The sequence below is a fragment of the Tursiops truncatus genome, chromosome 16, assembly GCF_011762595.2.
Source record: "Tursiops truncatus isolate mTurTru1 chromosome 16, mTurTru1.mat.Y, whole genome shotgun sequence".
Taxonomy (NCBI): Eukaryota; Metazoa; Chordata; class Mammalia; order Artiodactyla; family Delphinidae; genus Tursiops; species Tursiops truncatus.
The window spans coordinates 19,391,802-19,411,648 of NC_047049.1; the positions used below are offsets into that span (position 1 = coordinate 19,391,802).

The 19,847-nt window shown below is 37.3% G+C and overlaps 1 protein-coding gene across 3 annotated transcripts in view; it reads right to left on the minus strand.

Annotated features, from left to right (window-relative positions):
* Positions 1–19,847, minus strand: part of MXI1 (MAX interactor 1, dimerization protein) — a 97,798-nt gene that overhangs the window by 40,626 nt on the left and 37,325 nt on the right. For 2 of the 3 annotated variants that reach the window (XM_019939973.3, XM_033842603.2), the window contains exon 3: positions 7,417–7,446. The exons of the other annotated variant lie outside the window; for it this stretch is intronic. In XM_019939973.3, the coding sequence (XP_019795532.1) occupies positions 7,417–7,446 (30 nt within the window). The remainder of the gene's footprint in view (positions 1–7,416; positions 7,447–19,847) is intronic. 3 annotated transcript variants of the gene reach the window in all.

Consider the following 19,847-nt stretch of genomic DNA (forward strand, 5'->3'; position numbering starts at 1 on the left):
AGGCCCGCGTACTGCCAAAAAAAAAAAAAAAAAAAAAAAAAAAAAAAAAGTCCATGTCAAATGAGGACATGTATATAGTCTAAAAAAAAACTGTATTCATTATCATGTCCAAACCACTGAGATAAACATAATACACCAAAAATTCTAACACAAAAAAGTTGAAATTATTTATGATATTCTAGTCTCCAACTATACATAAATCTTTACCTCAAAAAATGCTTAACCATTTTCAAGTCATGGAATGAGAAAAGAGTAAAGACCTCACAAGTACAGCATAAACTCCGTCAGGTAAACTGCTCCCCTTTAAAAAATTACCTGTCTTTTTTTTAGTGTGCTATGTGATATCTTAATGAACTGAAAGAATCAATTAGCTTCTAAAAAAAAGTTACCGATTCTCTTCTTATGAGCAGGATAAAGTTCTGCATCGTAAAAATCCTTTAGTATGTTGCCAGTTATCAAGTTTTTTCCATATAATTTATTAACATTTTGAGAATTCACTAAGTTTTCCATTTACCTCCTATGAAATTGTTTTATTATAATAATATGTCTTCTGAGCTCTCAAGAGTATTTTATATATTTGTCATTTTTCACTTAAGTCATTATAATTCAATAAATAACATATTGATAATAGATATGCTCAATAGTACATTTAATCATTTTTTCATTCAGTGAACATTTAATGAATGACTGCTACCTGCTAAGGGTAAATAAGACAAAGTCTCTGCCTTCCTGAAACTTATATTCTAGTAAAAGAAGTCAAATAACTCAAACAAATAAATAATTCATACAGAGATAAATGTTAAGGTGACAGAAAAGGCAATGGGATAGAAAGTGACTGGGGGGCAAATACTGTTCTCTAAGGAGATGACCTGAAAACTGAGAACGAAATAATGATGAAAGACTAGAGCAAGGGCTTTCCAAGCAGAAGAAACAGCATGTACAAAAGCCCTAAGATGGAAATAAACATGGTGTGTTTGAGAAAAAGAAAGAAAACAGTGCCAGCTGGACCATAGGAGATGAGGGATAAAGTGGTAGGACTTTGTTGGCCATAGATTTTATCTAGTTGCAATAGGAAGCCAGTGGAGGACTGTAAACAGAAATGGCAAGACGTGATATATCCTTTAAGAAGATTACTCTTGCTGCTATGTAAAGAATGAAACGTAAGAAGGAATGAATAGTAGCAGTTAACGGAAAATAATATTCTTTCTTTACACTGTTTCTTAGTCTGCTCTGTCCCTTTCTATTCCTAATTCCATCAACTGAATGCTGGTTCTTATATCCTTCTCCTACCTGGGCTACTTCAGAATATCCAAACCAGTCTCCCTGATTTCACAGCTAGAGTATGTGTGCGTATGGGCGCATGTCTGTGCGTGTGTGTGTGCGTTTGTATGTGTATGTTTTGATCAACAGTCTCAAAAACTCACTACTACCAACAAAATAAAATCCAACTTCCTTGACATTCAATAACACTGCAGTCTAATATCAAACCACCTTTCTGGCCTCATTTCCCAACACCAATTTGATAAGACTCTACTCTTCCACTATATATGGGCTACTCACTCTTTCCTGGACAGAGCTTATGATGCCACCTTCCTGCTTCCATGGCTCTGACCCCTTTCCTTATTCTTTCCTTAGATTCAAAGTCTCTCGCTTCCTCATGGCTCAGGATACATTCTCCTTGACTATCCAGGCATTAGCTGTTTGACTATGACCACAGCATTTTTACATCACGAGCCAGTATATACAAGTTTCACAATTCTACATTTAACTTTACTTCAAGCAACGCACTTTGGTATCTTCTATTCTATTTTACTTCTTTTTCAAATGACTCACTAAAATGACTGCATAGACTACTTAATGGGTTTCAACCTTCAGGTTGAAAAACAATTTTAATGCATCCTTCTAGACATTAATTGTTAACATATCATACATATCCTGGTATTGAAAGAGGCAACTTATAACTACCAAACTACAATGGCCTTAACCTTAAGGATAGGACAGGGTATCTTATACTTCATTTTATGTACCATGATGCCAAACACAGTATTTATTAATCCTTACTGAAGAGAAAGACTGATATTACACATAGCTATCATATTTATGATCAGATACGATGATTGACTGTTTTGTGTTCCCATCAACTTGTTTCAAACTGTAGTTATGATGGTCAAAATGGCTAGTTTTTTTTTTTTTTTTTGCGGTACGCGGGCCTCTCACTGTTGTGGCCTCTCCCGTTGCGGAGCACAGGCTCCGGACGCGCAGGCTCAGCAGCCATGGCTCACGGGCCCAGCCGCTCCGCGGCATGTGGGATCTTCCCGGCCCGGGGCACGAACCCGTGTCCCCTGCATCGGCAGGCGGCCTCTCAACCACTGCGCCACCAGGGAAGCCCAAAATGACTAGTTTTTAATAACACTTTGATCTATACTTTCTGCCTTCCTACCTTACAGGATTAAACAATGGTTTTGCATAGTGGGAGGACACAGTAAGTACTCAATAAATGCTCATTTTCACCATTCCTTCAGAGGTATAAGAAAATCTCTATATGGAGGACACCGATTACCATTCACTGGGCATGTTCTCTTTTATCACAAATACTCGGGGTACTTCTGCTCTGCCTAGGAAGGCATTGTAAGTCCAGTGTCCTCATATGGTCCTTTTAGCTTTGCCAAAGTGGGGATAAGAGTAAGCCTTTTGTTTCAATGGAATGACAACTATTAAGGTTAAAGGGCCTCTCCTGCTGTCAGCACTAAGGTTCTTGATCATTAAAGTCCTATTAAAGTTGTTGACTCTTTCAAAAACATCTTCAGTAATCTGAATTAAGAAAATGAAAAAGCAATGAAGTGATCTAAAATCTGTACTGAATGGTTTCTTCTCTGGCAAAGGACCCAACTTATAAGATAAGCCAATGGGGCAATGTAAATTCTTGATTTTCAAATCTCAAAGACTCAGAAATAAAATTAATTTTACCATGAGATGATTCACATAGGCTCCTGAGGAATGCAGAACAGCTAAAGGTATTCTACTTCCCTTTACTTCTACCTCCTGAGCCTGTTACGACCTATTGTAGGTCTAGAGGGACAGGGTGAATACACAGGTAACAAATGTTCTGTACCACCTAGACCAGGCTCAGTGTAACCATCAAGGTTTTAGGCAGAAAAAGAAACCCAGAACCTATCCAAGAAAGAATCTGAATTTCCTTATCAGGTCTGAAACTACCTAAAAGCTCCCTAATGGGCTATAGGCATCTTGGGGTAATTGTGGGCCAGAGCAAACTACTCTGTGCTCGCCAGACCCTCTGAAATCTGGGAGTACGAACCTCAACATTTGTTGGCTATTGTCTCCTCAAGGCCAGACCCAGGGCTTCAACAATCTTAGGGCTCTGTTTAAGATAGCCATCTGGGGACTTCTCTGGTGGCACAGTGGTTAAGAATCTGCCTGCCAATGCAGGGGACACGGGTTCGAGCCCTGGTCCAGGAAGATTTCACATGCCACAAGCAACTGGGCCTGTGTGCCACAACTACTGAGCCTGCGCTCTAGAGCCCACGAGCCACAACTACTGAGCCAGAGAGTCACAACTACTGAAGTACCACTACTGAAGCCACAACTACTGAAGTACCACAACTACCGTGTGCCTAGAGGCCGTGCTCCGCAACAAAGAGAAGCCACCACAATGAAAAGCCCGCGCACCGCAATGAACAGTAGCCCCCGCTCGCTGCAACTAGAGAAAGCCCGCAAGCAGCAACAAAGACCCACCTCAGCCAAAAGTAAATAAATAAATAGATAAATTAAAAAAAAATGATAGCCATTTGGAATTACTCTGTCTTTCACTAACAATTTAAAATCATCTACTCTAATTCTCACTGCATTGCCCCAGTAAAAAAACCCCACTAACTTGGAGTAGCTTTATATGCAAGATTTTAGAACTAAGCTTTTTAAAAAAACTTTTGATATGAACATATTGTATGTAGAGCAGCAAAATTTCAAAAATATGACTTGCTTCAGGGATATGTTTTCAGAATGAAAACAAAATCAAATCACTCTTTTGACAGTGAATTACTTTCCTCATATAAGCTCACACTCAAAAGCAAATGAAAGGTAAAGCCAAAATTCTATTTATTTTAAAGGATGCCAAATCTACGTTAACTTTTTATTTAATATGTCAAATAAAAACAGTGCCTTAGAAAAAAGGATCATTAAATAGAACTGGGTGGGGGCCTAAAAAGTGTAATAGCAATACAGGCTTAAATATTAAAAATATTCTTGTGCTGCTTTCCTGCTCTTTGGCTAAAACATCCCCCCACCCCTCCCTTTAAATCATCCTGTGTCTACCAATATTTGTTTTCTTGTTAGATCCACTTTTCAGAAGTGGAGTATAGGTTATTCAATTGTATTCTTCCTTTAACACTCATCCTCTGACACATTCCACTAAATTAGAAATTTATTTATATTGATAAATATCCCTTTTAAAAACAAATATATCTTGGAAAGGTTAATTCTATATTACCTTTCAACCTCAAAGAAGAGAGGGAGGGAGGACGAAAGAACAGGAGGGAAGACGGGAGAGAGGAGAAGACATAATTTGAGAAATAAAGACATCTAGGACTATCAGAAGAGGACAGAAAAGGATAACTGAACCATGCCTTAAGAGAGGTAGGGTAGGAAACCAGCCAGAAAGTCTTAGACGTAAGTAAATAAAATGGGAACAAAAAGCCTTCACTGGAGAGAGCAGAGATCAGGTACAGTCCAGGTGATAAAAGCCACACATGCTACTCCAGTGCTATAGACAAATATGAGATTAAACAAGTTACAGGGCATATCAAAGTAATACTATGGGTGATAAGGTTATCAATAAGTCAGAACTGATATACAGAATGCATTGAATGAAGTTTACTCAAAGGTTTTAAAAGCTCAATTCCAAATACTTTACTAAACAGTCTCTTTACTCTCGTGTTAAACAAAGGTTTTTGCTAGATTTCCAATGAGGGTCTCTCAAGGGCCACATTCATGTGGGTGAAATAATTATAAAAGCCACATGTTTACCAGTATTTAAAACATATGGCCCAAAAATACACTCTGTGCTCTAAAGGTCAAGAGAAGGTTTTATTTTTAGTATCTTCAAAGCTGTTATTTCTTAGTCCTTTTGCCATGTTTAAACTAGCCGGATACTTCCTTTAATATACTAGAAATATAAGACAGAAAAGACTCTTTAAAACATTTCCTGCCAAACTGCTTTGCCTCAAACTAGCAAAACATTTTTGACTAGACCACTGAACTTTGCTCCAGTTTTATCCTTCATTCAGTATTAAAGCTACCATCTACTATACATGCATCAAATGCTAGACACCAAGAATACAAAACTGAACAAAACAGAATCCCTACCTTTGAGGTAGTCATAGTCATTTGGCAGAAAGAGACATATAAACAGATAATTATAAGACTACCTGATTAAGTTTTACAGTAGGAGATGTGAACAGAGCATTGTGCAAATAAAGTGGTAAAAGCCACTAAGTCAGCCTGGAGGAAAATGCTAAGCCTCTTCAAGAGGATTTGACATTTAAATTCATCTGCAGTGAGGCAGTTAGGTTAGTCAATATGTAAGGGCCCTGCTATTTAAAAAAGGGCAGGACAAAAAGTTGAAGGTCATAGAGATCTTGTATGTCAAAAATGGGTGGTACATCCAGCTATTCTACTTCTGGGTATTTATCCAAAGAACAGGAAAACAGTGATTTGAAAAGATATATGCACCCCTATGTTCATTGCAGCATTATCTACAGTAGTAAAGATATGGAAATAACCTAAGTGTCTATCAATGGATTAATGGATGATGTGGCATGTGTGTGTGTATACACACACACACACACACACACACACATACATGCACACAAGGGAATCCTACTCAGCCATAAAAAAGAATGAAATTCTGCCATTGGTGACAACATGAATGGACCTTGAAGGTATATGCTAAGTGAAATAAGCCACACAGAGAAAGACAAATACCTATGATTTCACTTGTCCGTGGAATCTAAAAAAACAAAACAAAACAAAAAAAACAAACCTATAGATACAGAGAACAGATTACTGGTTACCAGAGGGGAAGGAGGTTGTGGGGCAGGGTGCAATGGATGAAGGTGGTCAACTGTATGGTGGTCACTTTTTAGTGCATACAGATGTCGAATTACAGTGCTGTACATCTGAAACTTATATAATTTAAAAAACGGCTAATATAAACAATTCCAGTTTGTTGCTTATTACTTTAACCTCCGTACCAAAAAGAGAATATTTAGTTATTCAATCCTCATCTTCTCCCCCAAACTTGTCCTCTTCCTACATTCCTTTTTTTAGTAAATGATAATACAATCTAAAACTTAACCTTCCATAGCCAACTAATCACCAATTTCTATTGATTATATTCCATACTATTTCTTTATTCTGTCTACTTCTATCTCCAATGGCTACCATCATCTCTTACCTTGGAGGCTTCCAATGGCCTCCAAAGAGTTTTCTTGTCTCTGAGATCCCTTCTGCCAATCAGCCAATTCTTTATACTGTAGCCAAAGTGATCTTTCCAAAACCCAAATATGATCATATGACAACCCACTTTAAAATCATTCAACTGCTTACTGCTCTCAGAAAAAGTCCAAACTCTTCAGCATAATTGTCAACATCTGGCCTGGCCTGCCTCATGCTACCATCTTTTATACTCATACTGAACCTCTTGCAGTCTCCTCAACAAACAGTGCTCACTATCCTCTGGAAAGTCTTCTAAGACTCCCTCAAGAGAGAATCAGGTGACCTTCAAAAATGATCTTTCAGCATCCTCTGCTTCTCCATCATCATACTTACCACACTATACAGTATCATCATACTTACCACACTATACAGTATTTTAATTACTTATCTTTCTCTCCCAGGAAGCTATAAATCCCTTAAGGTCAGAAACTGCCTTACACATTCTTGTATTTACTATGTAAAGCATTACGCCTGCCTGGCACTGACATATAGATGGTGCAAGATAAAGATTTGTTGAATGCATGAATGAATGAATGAATGAACTGCAAAGAAAGAGAAATTCAATATCCTACAATTTCCCATAATAGTTATTAGCTCCATTACAGAAACCTAATCCTTTAGCAAGACCATATTTAAGCCATGAACCTATCAAAATTAACCCGTTGAGACAGAAATAAAGAACGCTCAACATAAACTCAAAATTCAAATAAACTTAAGAGTATATTTATGTCTTCCAGTTTAGATAGCGTAAGCGGACTACTTTTTGGAGAGAATACACATATATCAGAACCATGATATGTTACACATGTAAAAAAGTTATAACTACATATGCAATATATTTTCACAGGTCAAATATTGAGTTTGCTTTTTAACATATATGAAAGCTGCACCTCATCACTGACTCACCGATTCTTTTCCAGCTCATTGTGTGTAGACCTAAAAGGGAGGAAAAAAGGGGGAAAAAAAGAGTATTAGCCATGTTTTGTTGCTGAGGCTATAGAAAGGGGGATTAGCTTAGGTACTGCTAAATAAATTCACCCAGTTAATTTATTTAACAATGCAATACATGGTCAGACTTCTATCTATCTCACTCATCAAGAAGAAATAGTCTATGTTCATTAAGACTGTTCATTCAGGTATACTGTTTTCAGTTAACAACTCTAAATATTTTGAAATTAGGATCTCATTGTCATTTTTGATAAAATTGATACTAGCAAGTATTCTCTTGCCTACTTCTAGGGTCCTACGTTTTACTGATTTGTAGACATCATATTAGAAATTTTAATTCAAACATAATCCCATTTTTTTTGTTTAAAAAAAAGGTATATGTACTTCCGTGTCCTCTTCTATCTCCACTTACCTACTCCTAAACATAGGGAGAGAAAAAGTTTTGGCCACCACAGAAGCTGAAACAGGCTTGTCTTATTGCTAAGTGATACAGACAAATTCAAGCCTTCTTTCCTTGAATGTGAAACATAAACCAAAAAAAGTTATACAAGGGAAAAAAATAACATGAACAGAAGAAAATATATTAATAAAATAAAAAACACATGTTTAAAAGACTGGGAGGATACACCTCAAAATGCTAACAAAGTCTTCCGTTTGTGACTTTTTTCATTTTACTTTTTAGTATTTGTTACAATAATACTTACCATCTATTGAACAAGCTGAGTGTCTGCTAAACAGTTAACATACATTACCTCATTTTATCCTCCAAACAACCCTCATTTTATAAACAAGAATACTGAGGCTCAGAGAGGTAAAGAGACATGCTCTTGTCCCAAGAATATAAGTTGCAGCCATGATTTAAGCCCACGTCTTTGTTACTCCAAACCCCAAGTTCTTAACCACTCAGTGACAAGCAATACTGTAGAGAGGTTAAGGGCACAGACTCTAAGGCCTGACTGACTGGGTTCAAGTATTGTGTGGCCTTTTAAAAGTCCCTTCATTTCTCTGTGCTCAGTTTTCTCATCTACGAAATAGGAAAAATAACAGTACTTGCCTCATATGATTGTTATGAGGAATAAACAAATTTATGTTGAACATCAAAATATAACAAACTCTACCTAAAGTTAGCTACTATTAGAATTATGTTATACTCAGTTCTCTTGAATAAACGTATTATTTTTACAATAGTTTGGCATTAACAATAATGGAATTTTATAAAGGAAAATTTAAGTTCCTGTCATCAGAACTGAAACTTTAAGCATTTAATATATTCTGGTTAATGTCAAAAGCCTTCAGATTATTATATTACTGATTACTTTAATCTGATTTATTATTTTAATGGATATTTAATAATCAAATTTCTTAATTTTAACAATATTTTTGTCAGTCTCATAATTTGTGGAAATTTTACCCACTGTCTTAGTTCAAGAGCCAAAAGCCTTCTTTGAATTACTGTCTACTGTCCACCTTTTGCTTTCTTAGCAGTTTCATAAGGTCCAAGTGACACAGGATGAAAAAGACTGATGTTCATTTTTTCTTAAACATCTTTAATGGAGTATAATTGCTTTACAATGGTGTGTTAGTTTCCGCTTTATAAAAAAGCGTATCAGCTCTACATATACATATATCCCCATATCTCCTCCCTCTTGCGTCTCCCTCCCACCCTCCCTATCCCACCCCTCTAGGTGGTCACAAAGCACAGAGCTGATCTCCCTGAGCTATGTGGCTGCTTCCCACTAGCTATCTATTTTACATTTGGTAGTGTATATATGTCCACGCCACTCTCTCACTTTGTCCCAGCTTCCCCTTCCCCCTCCACATGTCCTCAAGTCCATTCTCTACGTCTGCATCTTCATTCCTGTCCTGCCCCTAGGTTCTTCAGAACCATTTTTTTTTGATTCCTAATATATGTGTTAGCATACGGTATTTGTTTTCCTCTTTCTGACTTACTTCACTCTATATGACAGACTCTATTTCCATCTACTTCACTACAAATAACTCAATTTCGTTTCTTTTTATGGCTGAGTAATATTCCATTGTATATATATATACCACATATTCTTTATCCATTCACCTGTCGATGGACACTTAGTTTGCTTCCATGTCCTGGCTATTGTAAATAGAGCTGCAATGAACACTGTGGTATATGACTCTTTTTGAATTGTGGTTTTCTCAGGGTATATGCCCAGTAGTGGGATTACTGGGTTGTATGGTAGTTCTATTTTTAGTTTTTTAAGAAACCTCCATACTGTTCTCCATAGTGGTTGTACCAATTTACATTCCCACCAACAGTGCAAGAGGGTTCCCTTTTCTCCACACCCTCTCCAGCATTTACTGTTTGTAAATTTTTTTCTTTTTTTGCGGTACGCGGGCCTCTCACCGTTGCGGCCTCTCCCATTGTGGAGCACAGGCTCCGGATGCACAGGCCCAGCAGCCACAGCTCACGGGCCCAGCCGCTCCGCAGCATGTGGGATCCTCCCGGACCGGGGCACGAACCCGTGTCCCCTGCATCGGCAGGCGGACCCTCAACCACTGCGCCACCAGGGAAGCCCCTGTTTGTAGATATTTTGATGATGGCCATCCTGACTGGTGTGAGGTGATACCTCATTGTAGTTTGATGTTCATTTTCAAGAGATTATCTTAATAAGAGAACATCTCTCTCTCTCTCTCGAGATGTAAAAAAAAATCTCAGGATGCTTTAAGAGTTCAGACAAATTAATGGCAAGGATATATATGACTCAGATGGGAGAAACAATAAAAACACAGCACTTTCAGTATAACACAGACTCAGACTTCAAAACTCAATAAATTACAACCGAATCTCTACCACATATAAGTATTTATTAAAAGGTTTAAGTTCTTTGTTGTTCGAATGAAATGTCAAAGTAAATCAATAAGTTAGAAGAGGGAAAAGGTGTATTTGAAAGAGATTTAAAGCAAAAAAATATTGTCCAAAATTTGAACGTGTGATCAATAATAAAATATCCCACCCACCCCCTCTTAGTAAGTTTTGGTTTAATTGCCTTAATCTGAGAAGAAAACTCAGAACAAGTAAAACAAAAACAATGAAATACTATAGTAAGGGGACTTCCCTGGTGGCGCACTGGTTAAGAATCCGCCTACCAATGCAGGGGACATGGGTTCGAGCCCTGGTCCGGGAAGATCCCACATGCCTTGGAGTAACTAAGCCCATGTGCCACAACTACTGAGCCTGTGCTCTAGAGCCCATGAGCCACAACTACTGAAGCCCGTGTGCCTAGAGCTCATGCTCCACAAGAGGAGCCACTGCAATGAGAAGCCCGCACACCGCAACGAAGAGTAGCCCCCACCTTTGCCGCAACTAGAGAAAGCCCAACGAAGACCCAACGCAGCCAAAAAATTTAAAAAATAATTAATTAATTTAAAAGAGAGAGAGAAGCAGAGAAAAAAAAAAAGAAATACTACAGTAAGTAATAAATGGAAATAATCTATTTAGAGAGACGAAGACTATGCACCGTATACTTATTTCAAACAGTTTGGTATTCCACATATGGCCCTAAATGCAAAAGATATATATCCGGGCTTCCCTGGTGGCACAGTGGTTGGCAGTCCGCCTGCCGATGCAGAGGACGCGGGTTCGTGCCCCAGTTCAGGAGGATCCCACGCGTGGCGGAGCGGCTGGGCCCGTGAGCCATGGCCGCTGAGCCTGTGCGTCCGGAGCCTGTGTTCCGCAACGGGAGAGGCCACAGCAGTGAGAGGCCCACGTACCGAAAAAAAAAAAAAAAAAAAAAGATATATATCCAAAGATAACCAATTGCTGAATTCCAGCATTATATTGAGCCTACTATCAAAGCTTACACCAAAAGAACATAATCTGAACCACTGCTGTGAACAAAATTAAAACAGCAGGTTCTTCCCAACTCTCTCAGATTTTTCTTTATTATCTTCTTAAAAAATATAAAATGATAGCTAAGTATATGAACTTTTCCACCAAACCAGAAAATGTATGCCATATCTAGTTATACCACTAGTAAAATTTAACAAGATTTCCAAATACCAAGAAGCAAAAATGATCACATATGTACTAATCTTTATCATATTGCCGTATTCTTCCAATTTTTAAAAAATGCATCAGTAGCATTTACTCCTATTTTGATGACTTTTTTGCCTCTAATATCAAGTCAACAAATACTGCATATCTTCAATGTTCAAAATTGTCTTAAGCTGCAAGGAATCAGAGACAGTCTCTAGCTGGTAGATTAAGACATTTACAGGAATAATTATAACTCAAGGCAAAACAAATATATTAAGAAAGGTACAAAGTGTTGTGAGAGTTTAAAGGATGCAGAGTTTACTTACAAATGGGGCTATCAGAAAATGGGGCTTTAGAAAAGGGGACGACATTTGGTCTGCGGCTTACATGATGAGTACATTTGCTACTACTAGAAACCAGACCTAGTAGGGAGAAGACATTCCAAGTGGAAAGGATATAGCACAAGCAAACAAGCAGAGTTGTGAAGTGCAAAGCAAAACCAGAGAACAAAAATGGAAAAAAGCCCTGAGTTTAAATATTAGCCCTATCACTCACATTAGCTGTGGAACTTTGAACAAATTATTTAACCTCTCTAATTAACAGTTTTCTCGTTTGTAAAACTGGAATAATACCACATGCCTTGGCTGGGTTACTGTGAGAATCAGAGAATAATGTAAAAGCATCAGCACCTAGTAAGTATTCAGTAAATGTTAGCCACTGTAAATATTCTTATTATTTTTAACAAGACTGAAAATATACTACCTAAAACAATGTTAAACATATTGCATGGGGCAACAAATTGAGAGGTTCTTAGTAACACTTGGAATTAGCCTAGAAACAACCAACCAACCATAATGATTAAAAAAGAAACTGAAGGAAAAGACAGGTCTTTTGATCATTTAGTCGGCTGTGAGGACAGTATAAGATTTAAGGTATGACGTCTAATTATACGTACACGCAGAAAATAACGATCCAAACAGTGCTGGCAAACAGAGAAGTTGAACGCATCACATCCTAGCACACTCAGAAACAACCTCTTTGCTTCCCTGAGCCTATGTGCCTGACCAAACCCTTCCAATAATATGCCATTAAAATAACCCATTATGATAAATTCCCTATAAAGCTGAGATGTTCTGAATAATCCATCTGGTTAGCACACTTTTCTTCTCCAAACAAAAATACACCTCTGAGAACAAACACTATGAACTGTCTTCCTTTCAGACACTCTTACTCTGAATGCTTAACAACTTCCAAGGACAGGGATAAAGACATTTCTATAATTTTATCATCAAATCACAGTAATCTTTTTCGCAAATACTATCCCTTTAAGAGACATGCTAACGTATTCTCTGCTTGAGTGGGAGTCATTATCTCAACCAAATCTGTGATTTTTCACTGACTACAACACTGCTTTAATATGTAAACTTTTAATTCTTTAGGGTGCAGTTTGGTGGCAGTCAATGAAATGAAGCGTAGAATTGAAACTGCACAAAATTGTACCATTTGGCTCAAGAGTAGTACCACCATGGAAGGAAAATAAAAGCCCCCATTCCCAGAATTAATATTCTCTTCCAACAAAAGAAAAGACTTCTATCTTTGTTGGATTAATGAGCCAACCCCTAATTTGTTAACATTTTCATTTCACTTATTTTCTAATCCTAAAGTGCCTAGTGGATGTTGTCCTCCACACAATGAAAAGAACACATTCTATGATGCTAAATGAATATTTTCTAACTGTATCCTAAAGCTTAAAATTCAGCTTTATTAGAGCAGGGGGTCTCTAAAGTATATACCTAAAGGGGTTGAAAAAGAATTGGTTGAATAGTGAAACTTCTATTTATGTTTATTCTTCTTCTTAAACTTTATTCTATATTTATAAAATATTAGTACAGTGATACATGTATACAATTATCAACACATACAAATATATTAGGTATACAGTAGTTTTTTGCTGCTAGTGGTATATAATAAAGTGGTCAATAAAGTTTGAAGAACACTGTAATAAAAGAAAATCATGCTTATTGCCAATAAAGTAATTCTTTCAAAGAAGTAGTTTTGTACATTTATTTCTATCACAAGTACATATTTTAAAAAAAACATTAAAGACAGTAAAACTTGAATACTGCACTTTTAGGAAAAATGCCTCATAAGAAACGTACTACTTCTTCCATAACAATAACAAAAAAACCCACCACAATAACTAAGACCACAAAAAAGCAAGTGTCTAAACAGGATGCATAACAATAACTACAATTAATAAGTTTTTCTTAAAACTTACTATCAAAGCTGAATATATGCATACCTTATGATTCAGCATTTTCCCTCAGAGGCATACACCAAACTAATATACATAAATATGCTCACCAAAGGACATACAAGAGAATACACATTCTTTTCATACTAGCCCAAAACTGGAAATTCAAATGTCCATCAATAGTAGGATGGATGAATAAATTGTGGAACATTCATATTGATATAATGTAATACTATAGAGCCCTGAGAATGAACTATTATGCAATAACATGGATGAATTTTCAAAATTTCAACATAGTGCTGAATGAAAAATGGCAGATACAAAAATACACACTGCATAACCCCATTCGTATAAAGTTAAAAACTGGCAAAACTAATGGTATCAAAAGAAGACTGTAGTTACCTCAGGTAGGGTTGACAGTAAGTCTGTAATATTTTATTTCTTCACCTTTGTGAAAATTCATCGAGCTATACACTTAGGATTTATACACTTTTCTGTATGTACATTTTCAATAAACAAGAAAAAATGAAAAAATTACACATGAATCAAATTCAGTAAAAATCAATTCTTATTTCAAAAACAGCAAACACTCTAATTTGTCTCTGGTAAATCTTTTGATATATTACATAAACGTCCCTAAGTTATGCACTTTGTAAAGCATAATTTTCAATAAATTTAAGTACTAAAATCATACAGAGGGCTTCCCTGGTGGCGCAGTGGTTGAGAATCTGCCTGCTAATGCAGGGGACACGGGTTCGAGCCCTGGTCTGGGAAGATCCAACATGCCGCGGAGCAACTAGGCCCGTGAGCCACAACTGCTGAGCCTGCGCGTCTGGAGCCTGTGCTCCGCAACAAGAGAGGCCGCAATAGTGAGAGGCCCGCGCACCGCGATGAAGAGTGGCCACCACTTGCCACAACTAGAGAAAGCTCTCGCACAGAAACGAAGACCCGACACAGCCAAAAAAAAAAAAAAAAAAAAAAAAAAAAAATCATACAGAGTAAGTTCTCTAAGCACAATAGAGTTAGAAATCAGTAACAATAAGATAACTAGGAAAATAGCAATATTTGGAAAATAAGCGACAAATCAAAGAAAAATGACAAAGAAATCAGAAAATATTCTGAACTGAATGATAATGAAAACACAACATGTCAAAATTTGTTGGATGTATCTAAAGCAGTACTTAGAAATGTTTAGCTTTAAATTCTTCTGTTAGTATAAAAAACAAAGTTAAAAATCTATGGTCTAACTTTCACCTTGAGAAGCTACAAAAAGAAGAGCAAATTAAGCCCAATGAAATAGAAAAGGAAATAAGAAGTCACAGGTTAAAGAACAAATCACAAAGAAAACAAAGTATCTTCAGCTGGATGATAAAGAAATACAACATTTCAAAATTTGTGGCATGCAGCTAAAGCAGTGTTTAGAGAAAAATATTTCTAGCTTTAAATCCTTATGTTGGGGTAGGGGGCAGTGATGGAGTCCAAAATCAATGCCTTCCACCTTTAGAAGGTAGAAAAAAAGCAAAGTAAACCAAAAGAAGGTGGGCAATGGATCTCAACTGTGTGGGCTATTTTTCCCACCAGAAGATATTTGGCCACATCTGGAGACATTTTTGGTTATCACACCAGGGAGACACTACTGGTGTTTTGTGAGGAGAGGCCAGGGATGCTGCGAAACATCCAATGATGCTCAAAACAGAATTATCTGGCCCAAAATGTCAATAGTGCTGGGGTTGACAAACTCTGAAGTAGAGGAAGAAATAATAAAGCCAAGAACAGGAATAAACAAAATAGAAGACAGGAAACAACAGAGAGTATCAATAAAACCAAAAGTTGACTTTAAAAAAAAAACGCAGTAAAATGGATAAACTTTTCTAAAACTGATGCAGAAAAAAGGCAAAAATTACGAACACAAAAAAAATAACTAATATCAGGAACAAAAGAGAGCACATCACTACAGATACTACACACATTAAAAGGATAAGAGAATATTATGAACAGCTTTATGCCAATAAATTCAACATGTAGATGAAATGGACAAATTTCTTGAAAGATACAAATTATCAAAACTAACTCAAGAAGAAATAGAGAGTTAGTGTCAGCCTTGCATCTATTACAGAAATTGCATTCATAATCAAAAACCTGCCCACAAACAGAAGACCTAAATAGACGTTTCTCCAAAGAAGATATACAGATTGCCAACAAACACATGAAAGAATGCTCAACATCATTAATCATTAGAGAAATGCAAATCAAAACTACAATGAGATATCATCTCACACCGGTCAGAATGGCCATCATCAAAAAATCTAGAAACAATAAATGCTGGAAAGGGTGTGGAGAAAAGGGAACACTCTTGCACTGTTGGTGGGAATGTAAATTGATACAGCCACTATGGAGAACAGCATGGAGGTTCCTTAAAAAACTACAAATAGAACTACCATACGACCCAGCAATCCCACTACTGGGCATATATCCTGAGAAAACCATAATTCAAAAAGAGTCATGTACCAAAATGTTCATTGCAGCTCTATTTACAATAGCCAGGACGTGGAAGTAACCTAAGTGTCCATCAACAGATGAATGGATAAAGAAGATATGGCACATATATACAATGGAATATTACTCAGCCATAAAAAGAAACGAAATTGAGTTATTTGTGGTGAGGTGGATGGACCTAGAGTCTGTCATATAGAGTGAGGTAAGTCAGAAGGAGAAAAACAAATACCGTATGCTAACACATATATATGGAATCTAAGGAAAAAAAAAAAAGGTCATGAAGAACCTAGGGGTAAGACAGGAATAAAGACACAGACCTACTAGAGCATGGACTTGAGGATATGGGGAGGGGGACGGGGAGGCTGTGACGAGGTGAGAGAGTGGCATGGACATATATACACTACCAAGAGTAAAGTGGATAGCTAGTGGGAAGCAGCCGCGTAGCACAAGGAGATCAGCTAGGTGGTGTGTGACCCCCTAGAGGGGTGGGATAGGAAGGGTGGAAGGGAGGGAGACGCAGGAGGGAAGAGATATGGGAACATGTGTATATATATAACTGATTCACTTTGTTATAAAGCAGAAACTAACACACCATTGTAAAGCAATTATACTCCAATAAAAATGTTAAAAAAAAAAAAGTCATGGTGCCATAAGAGCAAGGAAAAAATTAGCGAGAACAACAACAACAACAAAAAACAACCTGCCCACAAAAAAACTCCAGGCCCAGAAGTATTCATTGGCAAATTTTACCAAGCATTTAGGGAATAAATAATACTAATTCTACAGAACATATTTCAAAATATAAAGGAAATGGAAATATTTCCCAATTCATTTTGAGGCCAGTATTACCCTGATACCAAAACCTGACAAAGAACTTACATTGAAAAACAAAACAAAACAAAACCACAGACTACTATTCCCTCAAGAACACAGACACAAAAATTCTTGAGAAAATATTAGCAAATTTATAGAAACTATCAGTTTTACAATAAAAAACTTGTCTGGTCTTTGTCCCAATTTCCTGGGACAGAGCTTAGGACACCTTGGAATTTCCTCAGTTATAGGAGTGTCTTCTGTTATTCATGGTGGGCTCTTGGACCACTCTTGAGTTTATGCTAGGGAGATGACTTAAATTGGACTGGTCATGCCAGAAAGACCAGCCATGTAATTAGAGGATTCAGGCTTTGAGCAACTGATACCAGCCAACCTCTGGGGAGAGGAGGGTCACTAGAGAGTTCAATCACATGGTGAATGATTCAATCAACTGTGACTACATAATGATATGGAAATAAAAACTCTAGAATCCAAGGTTCAGGTGAGCTTCCTGGTTGGTGAACACATCAATCTGCCAGCAGGGTAATGTATCCTGATAGTACACGGACAGGACACAGAAGCTCCATGCCCAGGATTCTCCAGGACCTCACCCTATGCATCCCTTCATTTGGCTGGTCGTGATTTGTATTATTTATAATAAAACCTGTAATCGTAAGTATAGCACTTTCCTGAGTTTCATGAGTAGTTCTATTGAACTACTGAACCTGAGGGGATTGTGGGAACACCTAAATTTGTAGTCAGTTGGTCATAAACGTGGGTGGCCTGGGGACTCTTAAACTTGCATCTGGCAACTGTAGTGAGGGCAGTCATGTTGGGGACTGCACCCTTAAACTTGTGGAGTCTGTACTAACTAGAGATGTTAGCGTGAGTATTGTAAAATACACCATGACCAAGTAGGGTTTATTCCAGGAATGCAAGATTAGTTTAAGGTTCAAAAAAATGAAATCAGTGTAATTAACCATATTAACAGAATAAAAAAGAAAAACCACAGTATAATCTCAATAGATGTAGAAAAAGCATTTGACAAAATTCATCCATTCATTCATGATAAAAACTTTCAGCAAATTAGGAAATAAAGGAATTTCCTCAACTTGTTAAAAGGCATCTACAAAAAAATCTATAGTTGTCATATCAATGGTGAAAGAATATATGTTTTCCCAATACCAGAAGCAAGGCAAGGATGTTCACTCTCATCAGCTTCTATTCAGCCACTGTACTAGAGGTCCTAGCCAATGAAACAAGGCAAGAAAAATAAATATCATACAGAAAGGTAAGGAAAAAGTAAAAATATCTTTAATGTAAACATCATTTAGTGTCTATTTAGAAAATCCTAATATACAAATTACTAGAACTAATAAGTGAGTTTAGCAAAGTAGGTTTACAAGGTCAATATACCAAATTCAATTGCTATTTACAATAGCATCAAAGAATATTAACTACTTTAACAAATATTAACTAATTTATTGAAGTATGTGCATTACCCACACTCTGAAAAACTACAAAATACTGCTGAATTTTAAAAACATCTAAATAATTGAATGAATGGGGAGATATACCATGTTCATGCATCAAAAGATTAAATGTTGTTCAGATGTGTCAAGTCTCCCCCAAATTAATCTACAGATTCAATGCAATCCCAATCAAAACTCTAGTAGGCTTTGTTGTAGAAAGTGACAAGCAGCTTCAATAATATATGTGAAAATGAAAAAGACCTGGAATACTCAAAGGAACTTTTGAAAAAGATGAACCAATTTGGAAGGCTTACGCTACCTAACTTCATGACTTACTAGAAAACCTGCAGTAATTAAGACAGTGTGGTATTTTAGTAAAGATAAATATTTAGATCAATGGAAAAGAATAGAGTCCACAAATAGATTCACACATACATGGTCCTTTCATTTTTTACAAAGATCCCAAGGCAATTCAATGTAGAAATGTCTTTTCAGTAAATGATAGTGAAACAACTGGAGGTCCATTTGCCAAAAAGTGAACTTCAACTGTTACCTCACACCTTCTAAAAAAATTACTCTAAATGAATCTCAGATCTAAATGGATTACCTATAGAAAACTTAAGAGAAAATTTTGTGATCTTGGATTTTGCAAATATTTCTTAGGACGTAAGAAGCATGAACCAGAGAGATTGGTTCAAGATGGCGGAGTAGAAGGACGTGTGCTTACTCTCTCTTGTGAGAGCACCGGAATCACAAGTAACTGCTGAACAATCATCAACAGGAAGACGCTGAAACTCACCAAAAAACATACCTCACATCCAAATACAAAGGAGAAGCCACAATGAGATGGTAGGAGGGGCACAATCACAATAAAATCAAATCCCATAACTGCTGGGTGGGTGACTCACAAATTGGAGAACACTTATACCACAGAAGGCCACCCACTGGAGTGAAGGTTCTGGGCCCCATGTCAGGCTTCCCAGCCTGGGGGTCCAGCAACGGGAGCAGGAATTCCTAGAGAATCAGACTTTGAAGGCTAGCGGGATTTGACTGCAGGACTTTGACAGGACTGGGAGAAACAGAGACTCCACTCTTGGAGGGCACACACAAAGTAGTGTGTGCATCAGGACCCAGGGGAAGGAGCAGTGACCCTGTAGGAGACTGAACCAGACCTACCTGCTAGTGTTGGAGGGTCTCCTATAGAGGCACGGGGTGGCTGTGTCTCACCATGAGGACAAGGACACTGGCAGCAGAAGTTCTGGGAAGTACTCCTGGAGCTCTCCCAGAGTTCACCATTAGCCCCACCAAAGTGCCCGGTAGGCTTCAATGTTGGGTAGCCTCA